Source organism: Podarcis muralis, chromosome 15, assembly GCF_964188315.1.
Source record: "Podarcis muralis chromosome 15, rPodMur119.hap1.1, whole genome shotgun sequence".
Classification (NCBI taxonomy): domain Eukaryota; kingdom Metazoa; phylum Chordata; class Lepidosauria; order Squamata; family Lacertidae; genus Podarcis; species Podarcis muralis.
Genome location: NC_135669.1, coordinates 5,078,151 through 5,094,099, shown reverse-complemented (window position 1 = coordinate 5,094,099; position 15,949 = coordinate 5,078,151). Strand labels below are relative to the sequence as shown.

At 43.3% G+C, this 15,949-nt stretch overlaps 2 protein-coding genes across 2 annotated transcripts; both read left to right on the top strand.

The window, feature by feature from the left end:
- The first annotated feature begins 9,187 nt into the window (after positions 1–9,187).
- Positions 9,188–10,033, top strand: LOC144325705 (claudin-34-like). Its single transcript, XM_077919794.1, has one exon. The coding sequence runs from the start codon at positions 9,188–9,190 to the stop codon at positions 10,031–10,033; it is 846 nt and encodes a 281-aa protein (XP_077775920.1).
- Positions 10,034–10,779: 746 nt separating this feature from the next.
- Positions 10,780–14,567, top strand: LOC144325666 (claudin-34-like). The gene is made up of 2 exons (XM_077919572.1): positions 10,780–12,491; positions 13,143–14,567. The coding sequence occupies exon 2, from the start codon at positions 13,144–13,146 to the stop codon at positions 14,074–14,076; it is 933 nt and encodes a 310-aa protein (XP_077775698.1). The 5' UTR covers positions 10,780–12,491; position 13,143; the 3' UTR covers positions 14,077–14,567.
- Positions 14,568–15,949: the final 1,382 nt, after the last annotated feature.

The following is a 15,949-nucleotide window of genomic DNA, read 5'->3' as shown; positions in this document are numbered from 1 at the left end:
TGACATTGAGGGGTCCCCCCCCCCCGAGTGCAGTGTGCCATATTGGTGATCATCCAGTCCTGAATTGTGACTCCAGATTGGTTATTCCTGTGTTGGGCAACCTCTGTTTGAGCAGTTGCTAATAATGAGTTAGATTTAACCAGTGGCCTTTCAGAGCTCCCAGTAGCTCCAGATGGCATTGCCAAAAATCAGAGATGGTGGGAGTTGTCAGACAACAATATCTGAAAGACCACTGGTAGCATATCTCTAGGTTAGACCCTTCATTTGATACAGCATTACTGCTCTCTTCTTTAATTCCCTGTGGAATGCACAGTAGCAGTACTATATTTATAAAGTGCCATGCTAAAGTCAGGAGAGTTTCTTGAGAAATGCACTGATTGATTAACACGTTGCTATGAGTTGAGTGGCGGGTGGGCGGGTGGCGCTGCGGGTTAAACCAGAGAGCCTAGGGCTTGCCGATCAGAAGGTCGCGGTTTGAATCCCCATGACGGGGTGAGCTCCCGTTGCTCGGTCCCTGCTCCTGCCAACCTAGCAGTCAAAGTGCAAGTAGATAAATAGGTACCACTCCGTGCGCTGCTCTGGTTCGCCAGAAGCAGCTTAGTCATGCTGGCCACATGACCCGGAAGCTGTACGCCAGCTCCCTCGGCCAGTAAAGCGAGATGAACCCCAGAGTCGTTCGCGACTGAACCTAATGGTGAAGGATCCCTTTACCTATGAGTTGGGTGGGTGTCTAGATTCCCCATTAATGTATTATGATTTAGTAAAAGTTTGAATTAATCAAGGTTTCCCTAAACTTTACCAAGCACAGAACCTCCATCCCTACCCTTCATTCAGTTATGCTAATGAGCCAAGCCAGCTCAACAGAGCTAGTTGAATGGGCCATTTGCAGGGGACAAAGGGCAGTGATGGAAACCATCAGACGACAAGACTGCCAGGCAAGGTGGAGTGAGGCTTCTTCTTTGTGGGGCACTAGTGGGCAGAGGCAAAGGCCAGGTTTAAGATTTCAAGTCTGAATGACGTAGACTAGGGGGATGTCCTTGGAGTCGGTTGGCACCAAGAAGGAGAATGAGCTGGGGATACCAGGCTAGAACAGAGACACAGAGGATAGTAAATAGAATCATATATCATAAGGACACCACATTCTCTGTTGTGCAGCTTTGTTCCAAAACATTCCCAGTGCAGATTCCCGGTGCAGGTTCAATCCTCAACATGTCCAGTCAGGGCTGGAATATCCTGTCTGAAGCCCTTGAAAGTGCTGCTGCAGAGTTTGGACAATAGGGTTCTAGTTTAGTGTAGATTCCTATGTTTCTACTGCCTTCTTAAAACTGACAGTGAAATGATTTCTTATTTTTATGATATCCAGGTATTCTTTAATAAATTATTCTATGGACTGTTTGAATTAGCTACAGTACTTCAAATGAACTTTTAGAGGCCTCTTCCTAGGAATAAGGGTGGTGGAACCCCTACTGTAGTACAACATTTTACATAAATTTCAAAGGGCTGCTTGACTGCTTTTAAGAAGAGACCATTCCAACCTTTGATCATCTATTTGATCACTATTTCAAAGCTGCCTGGCAGGGGCTAATTTCCATGGGATTTTTTAAACCCAGTGTGTATATCCATAGGCAAAGAGACCAGAATGGATGCAGCCACTCCCCCTTACATAGGAATGCCAATTTTTCATTTTTGAGTTCCCACTCAACTATGGGAGAATTTCAGCATCCCACCTGGAGAATATCAAATGGAATTTTCCCCTTTCCCAATTTCATTTGCAAATATGAAGGAGAATTTTGGGTGCAAGTGTAGATCCAGATTTAATACTCTTTAACATTATTCAAAAATTGTTGAAGGCAGAACCAAAACATCAGAAGAGTCTTCAGGATCAGCCAGTGTCCCACCTGGTCCAGCATCCTGTTCTCACATTGGACAACCAGATGCTTGTGGAAATCCTCAAACACAAACCAAGCACAAGAACACTCTCCCATCCTGTGGTTTCTAGCAACTGGTATTCAGAAGCATTACTGCCTCTGACTGCTATGTTATCTTTCTGACAACTGCTGCTTGCTGGGAGGGAGAGGATAAAGGGAGAGGAGGTTGGTGCAGTGCAAACACATTGGCAGAGCCATTACAGTGCTCCTGTTGGTATATTTGCACTGTGCCTTCCCTCTGCTGTCTCTCCCTGCTTGCCTCTCCCAGACTACCTCTCAGTAAGAAACTATGACCTGCCTGCTAACATGGAGGTTCTACCCTTCCTAGCAGGCCCCTCATTTTTAAAATACATTTGATTGAGTTTCACACATATAACAAAAATCTATTTGCAGAAACACTAGAAATAAGGCAAGCATACACGAAAATATAAATGATAAAGAACATAAATGATTACAAAATTAAAGAAGATGTTACAGGTGAACTGCTGTGGTGTGGACTATCCATATTAAGAGCATCACCTTCAGCTTTCTTTCCCTGTTTATAAAACACATGGGTGAAGAAATATCAGGTTTGTAAAAAGAGTAAAGCCATTCTACACTGCAAAACACAAATCATTCTACTCTGGCCCCATGTCACCTTAAAGTTATGTTTCAATTTCTCAAGTAGAACTTCTCAAGATGAAAGGTAAGTCAATTAAACAAGCTTCCTTATCGACTAGCCCAGTCCAACCAAATCTACCAACTGGCCACTGGTCTGGGCACAAGGATTTAGAAGCTGGACTTGCACTCAAGAAACCATACAAGAAACTAAAAAACACATAGAACTTTATTTGGACTAGTCACATTTACTATAAAGGGTCCCAAGACTCAGGTGGAATCTACACACACATATAAAAAACGCTGTGAAAATGCTTTTTTTAAAAAAAAAAAAGTTGAAATTGCCATAGCTTACTGTCGCCATCTAGTGTCACATTTGTAACAGAGAGGAAAGTCTGCATGAGGGCACATGCACATAGAGTCATGTGAGCATAGACATGCTCTGCCCAGTTGACAGCCCCGCCCAGCAGAGCTTCCCAGTCACATCAGGCACGTGCATGCTGACAGCATAAGCATGTGAGTGCCTCTTTTCAGACTTCTCCACACTAGAGGATGGTAGGTGGGGCCAATGACTCATCTCTACTCCCTCCTCCATATAGAGAGTGAATGTGTGGAGAAACAAGTATGAAAGGCGCTATGCTTTTGAGTCAGAGCACAAAGTAATCAAAATTGACTATTACACCTGAGTGTTTTCTATCGCCTTAGATGCTATTTAATTTAGATCTTGCTGCCTTTGAAAGATAAAGGCTGCAACAGCTGTGTGTGAGAGACCGAGACAGAAAACTTCAGAATTTTCATTGCTAAAAGCAGCTACAAAATAGTTAAAAGCAGTAGTTAAAAGCAGCTAGTAGAAAATGCATGCAGCTGAAATGCAGCCTTCTCTCTGTTTTTTATATTCTTATTCTTATGTATCTCAATGTATATGATAAAACAGATAAAACAGTTTTTAAAACAGTACAAAAACAACAGAAGGTATTTTGAAAAATTCATACACAAAAACAGGGCAGAATGGACTAATAGCTGAACACTTGTGAAAGTGAGACAGACTGGAAATAGACTGACCCTGTCCCCCTGTGCTGCAGTTGGAGCTAGCCCCCTCACTAGCCTCCATCCTCCTCAATGAAATGAAAGACTGTCTGATTCCTTATATCAATGTTCCTTTGCTAAGATGTTAGCAGTGGTGGTCCCCCATAACTCAGATTTAGGTGCACTCAGATTTAGATACAAATTGTAGGAATATCCACAGGGAGCCCTCATTCTATGCTATCCAGGTTTTAGGCTCATTTGAATTTCCATTTCAGATTTGCTTTCAGATCATGCCTGATCCTTAGGAAAGCCAACCCAATCTCTACCAAGCTGTACTGAACAGACAACTCTGATGAAAGCTCCATCTTTCCCAAGGTCCACCTATGACTCACTGCTCTCATAAAGCACAGCTTCATTTACTTTTTTATAGTTAAGTTTATGGCCCATTTTGGGCCCCTTATTCTGCGGTGAATTTTGTCCTGAATTGTCCCCTATTTTACCAATGCAGGTTCAGAGAGACATCATGAAACAATTATTTGAGCTGAAGAGAAAGATGCTCATTTTGTGACATATATAAGAGCAGCCCCCCCCCCCCACCTTGCCTTAAAACCATCTTTCTGTTCCAGAGGCACTGTAATAATGGCAAGCTTCCATTCTCCTTCCTTCATAAAGTTAGTCAGAACATTTTCCCAGCATTTCACTTAGATTTATGTCCTGCTGCTGTCCCCTGCTGACCGCTCACATCACCCATTTGGGCTGTTGTGGTGTGTAAGTGCCATCTAGCGGGGACAAACAAGAAATGAAATATGGATACTTGCATAACAAAGGGAAGTATGGCATTATTGGAAATGGTTTTTTATGTTCCAGAAAATATTTGAGTTATTTAAATTGTCATTTTCATTTTTAGCTCTCGAGCTACTAGAATATACAGTATTTCTTATACTCACAAACAAAATGTAGTCATTTACCTGACCATTCCAGGTGAATGATTTATACATGAATGACAACAATGACCAAGGCTTGGATGAATATTGCAGTTTTAACACCACTTGCCTGGGAGTAAGTCTTATTGAATCCCATAAGATTTATTTCTGAGTAGATATCTATCAATTTCAGTTCCTCTGTTTTTAATTTTTTTCCAAATCTTAAATTCTCCACATTTTTGTAGCAATGTATGTTTCTTGTTTAAAAAATCCTTCAGCATTTTACTGTCCTAATGTACAAATTTTTGTCATACATACACAATTTTTGCAAGAAATTTTCCTTAATATAATGCATTTTTGAATGCTGTTTTTATTAATGCATCTATTTATATGTATATATACACTTTCCCCTAGTATATGCATTGTTTATACACACTGTTTAGCTGGAGAACTGCATTGCAAAATTCAAAGAAGGGCAAATTTTGAAATATAATTGTGTTTCAATTTGCATATTGGTTCCAAAAGTACAAAATTAGTACTTATTAAATTAGTTTCTCATTAAAATCCCAGCAAAATATAATTTTGCTCCTCTCCCTAGTTTTGGCTAATGTTGGCCACGTTGATTTCAATTCGGCTATTTGAAGTCTCCTACCCCAAAGTTCTAACACACTTCAGCTTTGTGATTTGGTTTATCCTGCACCCTGTCACAACCCACTCAACAGACATCACCAAGTAAAGGCTTTTGTTCTTCTATAAAGATGCCAGGATGCATCTTCTAAAGACATGACCTTTTGTTCTAGATTCAGGTAGGTAACCGTGTTGGTCTGACGCAGTCGATTATACCCAGAACAAACTTAGTTGGTCTCTAAGGCATTACCTTTTGTGTGCCTTTAAAAAATCAGATGAATGCACTTTCTGCGTGCTATACATGCAGAAGGTCCCAAGTTCAGTCTCTGGAAATGTTAGTCTAAAGGATTAGGTAGCAGATGATAGGAAGCACCTCTGCCTGCCAACCTACTGCCAGCTTCCTATGTTCTCCCTTTGAAATGAACTAAGCAGACTGCATGTACATAAACCCCATGCAAGGCATCTGGTGTAAAAAGAAACACTACCACCAACCAGTAAATAGGTTGTCTATCTGGACAAGGGCATTGCAGCAAGCCTCTTTGCACTTGATGGATGGACCCAGGGGGTGGATTATAGGGCCGTGCTGGAAAGTAGTGCTCAGGATGGCCCTATATTGTCCAGTGCTTATCACAGCCTCAGTCATTGGTTTATATCCATTGCTAGTCCTACTCAGGGTATACAAACTGAAATTAATAAACTTAGGTCCATTAATGAATTTCCTCTGAGTAGGAGTTAGTTGGGTACGACTCCTTATTTTCATTTACTTGCATTTTTTCTATCTACACATTTTCTGCATAATTGCCCTGTTTTGACCTTCTTGGCTTGGCCTTTCCCCTTCCTTTTTATCAATATATTCATTTTGGTGAAGTTTCCTCTTTTGAAATCAAACATGACCATGTTGGATTTTCTTGGCAATTGGACATTTATATGTTTATATAATTAATAGTACTATGGTCACTGCTCCCAATCAGCTCAGTGACACGTACGTCTTGCACCAGGTCCTGAGTACCACATAAGATTAGGCATTTCTAGTTTTTCCCCAACACAAACTGTTCTAGGCTACAGTCACTGAGGGCATCAAGAAATGTTACCTCTTTGTCATGGCTGTAACACATATGTAGTGAGTCTATGTTGAGTGTAGCTGAAGTCACCTGTTATTACAACCAGGCAGTGCTTTTTTTCTTTAAAAAATGTTCTCATTTTCCTGCTCAAATTGAAATACTGCCCCTCAATGAGCACACCAGCACAAGAAGATAAATAGGTACAGCTGTGGCAGGAAGGTAAGAGGCTTTTTTATGCGCTCTGGTTTCCATCACAGTGTTCGGCTGTGCCAGAAGTGGTTTAGTCATGCTGGCCACAGGACCCAGAAAGCTGGCTCTCTTGGCCTGAAAGCAGAGATGAGCACCACACCCCATAGTTGAATTCGACTGGACTTAACCCTCCAGGGGTCCTTTACCTTTTTACCTTTTATTGGTTCTCTGTTCCACCAGGTTTCTGTTATGCCCACTATATAAAGGTTATTTTCTAAAAACCAAGCACTCCTGTTCACCCATCTTGGCTCAAAGGCTTCTTGTACTGTATTAGCATATAAATACTTGCATACAGGCTCTATCTTCAAGTGTCTTCAAGTGACCCTCCATATTCTTCTCAGACCACATTTTCTCAGCTGTGCTTGAGTGGACCAGACTGTGTCCTTGAACTCTGATAATGCTTCTTGCTTCCCTAGATGAAGTATGTGAGTTTGCATAGAATCTAGCCTACCCTACAAAGGCAAAAGTTCCAGCCACTGGAATATGGTCTCTGAAGGCTGCCTAGAATAGACTATGACCTTCAGGCTGAAAATGATTCTTCATCCCTTTTTTATACTTTTGGCAAATGACAATGCAGTATTTGTTCCTATTTAATGCTCTTGCTAATGAAGTGGTCTGCTTTCAGAATGTTTGTTTTCTTAAACTGTTCAATTTAAACGTATGTGGATTTCACTACTGGTTGGCTTGTAAGCTGCCTTGAAGACTTTGGTTTGCATTAAATGCAAATCCTACTCAGTGTAGTTCCATCTCAGTTGATTTCATTGGGACTATTCTGAGTGGAACTTAACACGATACAACTCCATGGATGCCAGAAAGTTTGGATATAAATTTTAAAACAATTAAACAGAATAAGCCCACCACACAAGCAAGGCTCTGGGAGCAATGAGAGGTTAAAAACTAACCACCAAATAAGAAACACTTGATGGTTACGTAGGTTAGCTCCTTAAGAACACAACAGACCTCTCCAGGAAACCCAGAACAAAAATCCCTTTTGGTCCTGTGGACCAAACAAATCATTATGCTAGTTCCCAAAAGGACTGAAGAGCCCTAATAAATGGCCAATTCACATTTTGTAAAAAGAGCCTCTTTCCCCATCTCCACAAATTCCTAAGATTCTCATAGCAGAGGAGCAGGCCATTAGTAAATTCATTTGGTATTCTAGTGGATGTCAAATGTAGTTTGGTGGGTATTTCATTGTGTTTTGACATTAATTGATGGACACTTAAACTCGTCATAACTCAGCGGTGCTTCAGAATGGAGGAAATTAGAAAGATGAATTTCTAAGAAATGAACCCATTGAAGAGAGATGTGACTGCAAATTCATTACAATCAAGTTAGCCGAGAACCGTGACACCCAAGCCAGAAAAATGATGGCCAATTGTGGTTATATGTGACAAAACAGATCTTGGAAAGCGGGAAGGAGGTGCTGGCTCTCATTGAAGAAGTTACAGGTATTAAACAGGGAAGGAGATGGTGTCTAGCGCACCATCAGCTAACTGCTATGTACTATTGATTCTTCCCAACTCCCCCCCCCCAGATTTTAAGTGGGGGTGGGGTGGGGGGTTGAACTGTATCATAACAGATGGCAGCAACTTTAGAAGCAGACCCTGCTTGTGCCGCTGACTTCCTGTGTGGAGACTTAAGAGCAGGAATAACCTTTTTTATTCAGAGTTCATTAACTATAAGTGGGGGGTGCCCCCTCTTCTGCTTTTTCTGTGTATGCCATTCAGTCATGTCATGTATTCATATTTCACCAGTTTATACAGTTTGCACAGCACACAGAAGACATTCACAGGGATGCGGGCTGTGCCCTGTTTTTTTTAAGTATTTGGGGGCTGTTATTCAGCTTCCAGCTACTAGGAAGTATGCTAACTGATAATTCTGACTCCTTTAGTCTACCAGTGGTTACAAAGACTGCTGTTCTGTTTACAGTTGCTTTGTTGTCGACACCCAACTGTCTCAGGAGACAATGGAAGAATGCGCCTCCCGGGGCAAATTCAAACCATTGGAGAGTTACAGCGCCTGCTGTGATTCTAGAGACTGATATGGGAGAGACATGTTTTATTGTAAACAGGGCAGGCGAAGGCATCTGGTTTTGTCGCTACGGGCACACCATGACACTTCTTCTCTCTGTACTTCTTCCAGCAGTCTCTCCTCCTCTGGTAACTGCTGTGCCAATCTGTTTGTCTGTCTCCAGGCACTGTGTTCATCTGCAAAGGATTCCCACATGACAGGGTTAATGTGGCCAGCCTTCTTCTCAGGTTTGCCAACAGCTTTGTAATGCAGAGTTTGGTCTGCCAACAGGCCTGGTGCCTGAACCCAATAGAGCAAATCCTTGGAGATCCTGCCATCTTCCGTTCTGTGGACAGGACCAAACCACTGTGCAAACATGCTGGGGATGTAGGCTTGGGGGAGCCAGAGGCAAATGAAGGGGTGTGTGGTGGGGGCAGTTTGCCGCAGCTGTCACCACTGAGGAGGGTGACAAATTGTCGGGTGGCACTCACCAAGGGATCTGCAGTGCACCTGAAACACATGTCTTTCCTGGGAGTGATGCAGTGGCGTGGGTGCCTGCTGCCCCGAACAATCCGCCTGCTGCCTCCCCCTCAGCTGTAGGGTGCCTGAGTGGAAGGAGGTAGGCAGATTCCTTAGAGGCTCCACGGAGCGTCCTGCCCCGGCTCAACCCAACCCCACAGGCAGCTGGCCCTGCCCCTGGGCACAGGGTATGCGTGCCGCCCCAGGCGCCTAAGGTTATCCTTTGTCTGTGTTTTTCTCCAGCATGCCTTCTATCACCAGCCTTCCGAGCACTAAAGCGGAACTTCCACCCCAGGCGCATGATGGGTCCTTCCCAGTCCGCCTGTTGTGCAGGGTGTCCTGCGTGCAACTAGCTGCCTTTCTCCTGGCTGTCCTGGGCTGCCTAATGAGCATCTGCTCCACATCTGCCAACCTTGACTGGAGAGTGTGGCAAGTAGACAAAATCATGGGCAGCAACCAGCAGGGCATTGTGGGCATTGGCATCTGGGGTGCCTGTTCCATGAGAAGAGTTACTATGAAGAAAACCTACATGATATGTATACCATTCAGTGAGGAGGAGTCCCTACCAGCAGAAATCATTGTGGCCCAGGACTTGATGCCAATGGCCTCAGTGGCCAATGCGGTGACCGTTCTTTGGATGGCCTTTGCTCTATGCAACATCTTTGAGCCGGGAAAAGACGAAAATTTCATCGATACCTTCTTTTCAATTGGAGGAAGGATAGAGTTGGCAGCGGGTACTTGTGTACTGATTCCCATTTCATGGAATCTTCATTCTGTATTAAGAAACGAAGGAATTCCACTTCCGGAGGTTTTGGGAGTGCCTCCGATTCCCACAGAACAACGTGCTGGAATGGCCATCTATATTGGGTTTCTTGCTGCAGCTTCGCAGCTTTTAAGTGGAACTCTGGTTCTGGGTGAAAAATATTTTTGGAAAATGAGTGAAATAAACACTTCCAAGCCAAAATTTGTAAATGACCCAGAAAGTGTTACAGACACTGAAAACCCAAAGCTAAGCATGAAATACAGACAGTACTTCTCTTCTGTGACACTTGAATGTGAAGAAGAAAAACCCACTATTTGGTGGAGATGACAAAGTCATATTAAAACGGAAACCATGCCAGGCTCACTAGCAATATGGCTAACGAATGGTTCCCATCCTGTGACTGGCTTTTTTTAAATTGAAGCAGTGGACGTTGTCTATATTTTCTTATGCATATTCTGTTGTTGTTTTTAAACTGAATGCTTCTGGGATGCTTACAACATAGTGTTAACTATAAATGGAGGAATAAATGAAAAGTATAAAACTGTTATATTTAGATATTAATTTATGCTATATCTCTTTTAGCAATAAAAAGAATGTTATCTCATCGCAAACTTATGCTGGAGTGCTTTTTTCGCTGCAGACTCTACTGTCTATGGTGCTTTTCAAATTTTCTGCATTTCAGAAACACTGCAAATCAAAAAAGGTTCTGGGGCCTGCTTCGTGTTTGTGTGTGTGTGTGTTTGTGTGTGTGTGCGTGTGTTTGTGTGGTCCGTTTTACAGAGAATACTGGCCAAGCCTTTGAGTGCCTGTGTGCTGCTCCCAGCCCTGGCCAGCAAGAACAATGATCAAGGACACCCGGTTTCAGTGGTCCAGAGAGACCTAGGCCACTTCCAGCTTTAGGCAGAATAAAAAATTAATAGAAGAATCAAATACCAAAAATATTGAGAATTGACTAAATCTGAGGCCCCCTTTGAGGTTTTGCCCCAGGCCAAATGCCCCCCTGCAACCCCTCCCCCCAACTGGCCCTGCTTACAGGATTCCTTCAAAAACTCCTGCTGCTGAACACCAAACATGACAGTGGAGCGGGCCCCAAGGAAGGTCAGGTGGTACCCGGTGTGGAAAATTTCGTGTCACCCCCCCACACACACACATTTATTTATTTATTTTTATTTTTATTTTTGCCTGCAAAAATGGTTTTACATTATTTCATAGTTTCTTACAAAGGAATGTGGATTCTGGGCCTCTGATAACAAGTAGGCGACTATGGACAGATACTTAAATCTACAGGATGGATTGTGTTTTGGCTTGTGATATTTTATTCATACTTATTGTTTATTTATTTTTTAAAAAACCTGCAAAGTGGTTTACTAAAACAAAAAACACCAAACAAGACAGTGGAGCGGGCCCCAAGGTACAAACTCTGTGCTATTTTTCTGGAAAAAGAGGTGCTGGAACTCACCACAAACGTCTTCCTTGTTCTCTTATAATGGCAGCAGTGCCAACCTGAGAGGTGCCGGAACTGAGTTCCAGTTTTTATTGTTGCCATAAATACAATTCTGCCCCTTACAGCTTTTCCACAGTGATTTACAGCTAGGAATGACTTTGACAGAAGACCACAGGGATTTAGGAACAGATTTCCTGCTACAACATGGCAAAATTGTTATCTATACAGAGACGTTGTGGCTTGGGCACCCACAGGCCCCAAACGGTGTACCCACCGCCTCTCCCTCAGATGTAGGGTGGCTGAGTGGGAGGAGGCAGGCAGACTCCTCGGAGGCCCCATGGAGCATCCTGCCCCTCGCCCCGCAGGCAGCTGGCACTGTCCCCATGGGCATAGGGCACGCACACCGCCCCAGGCGCCCAATCGTCTTGCTCTGCCGCTGAGGGCGGTCTCCCATTCAGGGGTTCAGATTGGGATTGCTGGATATTTTCAGTCCCACGTTTTATAAGGGAAGGAATCCCCACGAGCATGTACAGAAAAAGTCTCTGTAGAAGACTTGTAAATCTACAAAGAAATATTTTGAGTCCAAAGCACATGAACATCACCGAATCTCAAAGGAGTCATCTACCTGGGGAGCAACACAGTGACTGTAGGGAGATGGATGTTCGAGTGACCAGGAAAGCAACCAATGAGCTGGGAAGCTCAAAGATCCCCCTCGTCATGAATTTACAAAGTGGCCCTAACTTAAGCAATAAATTATTTCACAGTACCAGACGTCTCCACACCTCTGCCAGACTAATATGGAGATAATACTTGTCTGTCCCCATAGAGTTTTTATAAAACTTTTCATTTTTAGAAAAGGGATACTGGACTAGTCAGATCCACTAGTACTATTGAATAAAGTTGCTGTAATTCAAAGTGGTGTTCAAACCCAATGTTATTTGTGTATTTGTTTATTTCAAATCTTGCTTGTTCATTCCTTTGAAACTGGCAGCTGGGGTGTTTATTTCCACCTTTTGCATTCGATCTTTGCATCAGCTTACATCTAACAAAAAAGTGTCTTTTAAAAGTTGCAGAATCACACTGGTATTCGAATGCAAACTGCCTCCAAGCAGTTGCCAACTGTTCCAAATGACCAGTACCCTGGAGTTATGATTTGTGTTCTTCTGAGCGTTCAAAGCAAGCTGCATTCTAACTGCCTCAGAACTCCAAGGAGCAGTTGCTACGGTGCTCAGACCAGCTTCACTCTTTCCAGGTCTTGTCCTAGATCAGACGCTGGAAGAGAAAGACCTGGAAAAAGCCCTCGCTCTGGAAAAAGACTGGTTGAAGAACTGATTCACGCAGGTGCATATATGCAGCGCTCCTCAGTTCCCCACCAACAGAGCAGTGTTTTCTCAGATAGGAACAAATTGACTTTTTTTTATTTCCTTTTGTCCTGTCTGAGAGCCACTTGGTAGGCTTTTCACTGTGTGTGTGTGTGTGTGTGTGTGTGTGTGTGTGTTTAAGAGAGAGAGAGAGAGAGAGAGAGAGAGAGAGAGAGAGAGAGAACCTAAGTCAGAAAGGATTCTTTCTTGAACAGGAGCTGTATTGGTCTGTTGCACCAACTTTCTTTCAGGGGTAGAATGCATAACTTTGGGTGGAAACATGCCTGACATTTTAGCAATGGAGAGGGAAGGGAGGGGAGCATAGGAATGCAGAGGAGGAGTGGACTAGACAAGAGCCCAATTATCTGCATGGAGGGGGTCCCTAGAACAAAAGGGGTTGTGCGGTTGTGCAATTTCTTCACCCCTGGGGAAGTCTGATTCCTGGCACTTATGATTGCAGGTACAACAGACTTTTCCATTCCTATGTCTCAAGGTGCGAAATGCAGAATTTGCCCTAGAATGATGGCATTGTTTTAGCTGCACATCACTATTTGCTCAAACTTTAGGAGATGTCCATATGATACTGTGCCGAAGTATCTAACGGTTATCTTTTGTCTGTGTTTTCCTCCAGCATGCCTTCTATCGCCAGCCTTCCCAGCACTAAAGCGGAACTTCCACCCCAGGCGCATGATGGGTCCTTCCCAGTCCGCCTGTTGTGCAGGGTGTCCTGCGTGCAACTAGCTGCCTTTCTCCTGGCTGTCCTGGGCTGCCTAATGAGCATCTGCTCCACATCTGCCAACCTTGACTGGAGAGTGTGGCAAGTAGACAAAATCATGGGCAGCAACCAGCAGGGCATTGCGGGCATTGGCATCTGGGGTGCCTGTTCCATGAGAAGAGTTACTTTGAAGAAAACCAACATGATATGTATACCATTCAATGATGAGGAGTCCCTACCAGCAGAAATCATCGTGGCCCAGGACTTGATGCCAATGGCCTCAGTGGCCAATGCGGTGACCGTTCTTTGGATGGCCTTTGCTCTTTGCAACATCTTTGAGCCAGGAAAAGATGAAAATTTCATCGATACCTTCTTTTCAATTGGAGGAAGGATAGAGTTGGCAGCGGGTACTTGTGTACTGATTCCCATTTCATGGAATCTTCATTCTATATTAAGAAACGAAGGAATTCCACTTCCGGAGGTTTTGGGAGTGCCTCCGATTCCCACAGAACAACGTGCTGGAATGGCCATCTATATTGGGTTTCTTGCTGCAGCTTCGCAGCTTTTAAGTGGAACTCTGGTTCTGGGTGAAAAATATTTTTGGAAAATGAGTGAAATAAACACTTCCAAGCCAAAATTTGTAAATGACCCAGAAAGTGTTACAGACACTGATAACCCAAAGCTAAGCATGAAATACAGACAGCACTTCTCTTCTGTGACACTTGAATGTGAAGAAGAAAAACCCACTATCTGGCGGAGATGTCAAAGTCATATTAAAACGGAAACCATGCCAGGCTCGCTAGCAATATGGCTAACGAATGGTTCCCGTCCTGTGACTGGCTTTTTTTAAATTGTTGCAGGGGACGTTGTGTATATTTATTTTCTTATGCATATTCTGTTGTTGTTGTTTTAAACTGAATGCTTCTGTATCCCACCCTGGGATGCTTACAACATAGGGTTAACTATAAATAGGGAAAATAAATGAAAAGTATAAAACTGTTATATTTTCCTGTAGATATTTATGCTATATCTCTTTTAACAATAAAAAGAATGTTATCTCATCGCAAACTTATGCTGGAGTGCAAACTCTACTGTCTACGGTGCTTTTTGAATTTTCTTCAGAAACATTTTCTTCAGGGTTCCAGTCCTGTGACTGGCTTTTTTTAAATGGAAGCAGGGGACGTTGTGTATATTTATTTTCTTATGCATATTCTGTTTGGGGTTTTTTTAACTGAATGCTTCTGGGATGCTTACAACATAGGGTTAACTATAAATAGGGGGAATAACTGAAAAGTATAAAACTGTTATATTTAGATATTTATTTTATGCTATATCTCTTTTAGCAATAAAAAGAATGTTATCTCATCGCAAACTTATGCTGGAGTGCTTATTTTGCTGCAGACTCTACTGTCTATGGTGCTTTTTGAATTTTCTGCATTTCAGAAACACTGCAAAGCGCAAAAAACACACCAAAAAGTGAGATGCAATTAAATATGATGAAATGTCTGCGAACAAAAGACCACAGGTATCTAGGAACAGATTTCCCGGTACAACACAGCAAAATTGTTATCTATTCAGAGACTTGGGTGCCCGCAGGCTCCGCACTGCCTCAAAAGGTCTGCCCGCCACCTCTCCCTCAGCTGCAGAGTGGCTGAGTGGGAGGAGGCAGACAGAATAATCGGAGGCCCCACGGAGCATCCTGTCCCAGTGCGTCCCACCCGCAGGCGACTGGCCCTGTCCCAGTGAGTGGCTGGCACCACTCCTGGACACAGGGCATGCACACCGCCCCAGGTGCCCGATCAGCTTGCTCCGCCATTGGGGAAGGACGTCCTTTTTTGAGACTGTCCTTCTATGTGATGCCCAAAATCTCTCTAACATAGTCCATATGAAAGGCATTGAGGAATTTCTCCTGGAGGGTATAAGTTTCCCATGACTCCCTTCCATAAAGCAGCATGCTTAACATGCAAGCCTGGTAGACCTTCAACTTGGTGTTGGTCATTAGCATCACATTCTCCCACCTTCTCTGGCTGATTGAGGTGGCCAAGGCGACATCCTGAAGTCATGCACATGGCCCTCTGAACATCGAGGGGGCCCAACCTCAAAAAAAAAAAAAAAAAATTAAAAATTGAGGGGTCCCAAGTGCTAGGCCCCAAGGAGTCAGCGCCCTTATTCTCCAATACCCTTTTGTAGATATAAGCCTTTGCTAAAGCTACCTTGCCAATACTCATGTCCAGCTTAGCATCAATGGAAAAGGTTGTTGGTTATGGTGGCACCCGGGTAGACAAAATTGTCTACCACTTCCAGTGTGTGCATGAAGTGCTGATGATATCCTGACCCAGGATACTGGTCTTCGTCAGGCTAATGATGAGGCCAAACTCAATGCAGACTTGGGCAAAATAGTCTATAGGTCTCTGTAGAGTTTCCTCAGAGTGCTGGTAGAATAGAAATTTTGTTTTGACTTCTGGAACTCAAATAACATCCTAGACAAATAGGCATCTCCCTCAGCCCCCAAGCTTCATTAAGACAATTTTAATTTGGCTGGGGCACTGGAGGTGGAGTTGGATATTTATTCCAGTTGCTGCACTTCCAATCATAGAAGTGATTTGTTTATTTGAACAGCTCAACTATTGGATTCTACACTAGTTTAACATGGCTTAAATAACTATATGAGTGTACAGCTCAACTACTTGTGCCATAGGTAACACTAACTGAGTGTCATGCCT

Excerpts from the sequence above, each read along its gene's own strand:
- LOC144325705 (XM_077919794.1), top strand. The coding sequence starts at position 9,188 with ATGCCTTCTATCACCAGCCTTCCGAGCACTAAAGCGGAACTTCCACCC.
- LOC144325666 (XM_077919572.1), top strand. The coding sequence starts at position 13,144 with ATGCCTTCTATCGCCAGCCTTCCCAGCACTAAAGCGGAACTTCCACCC.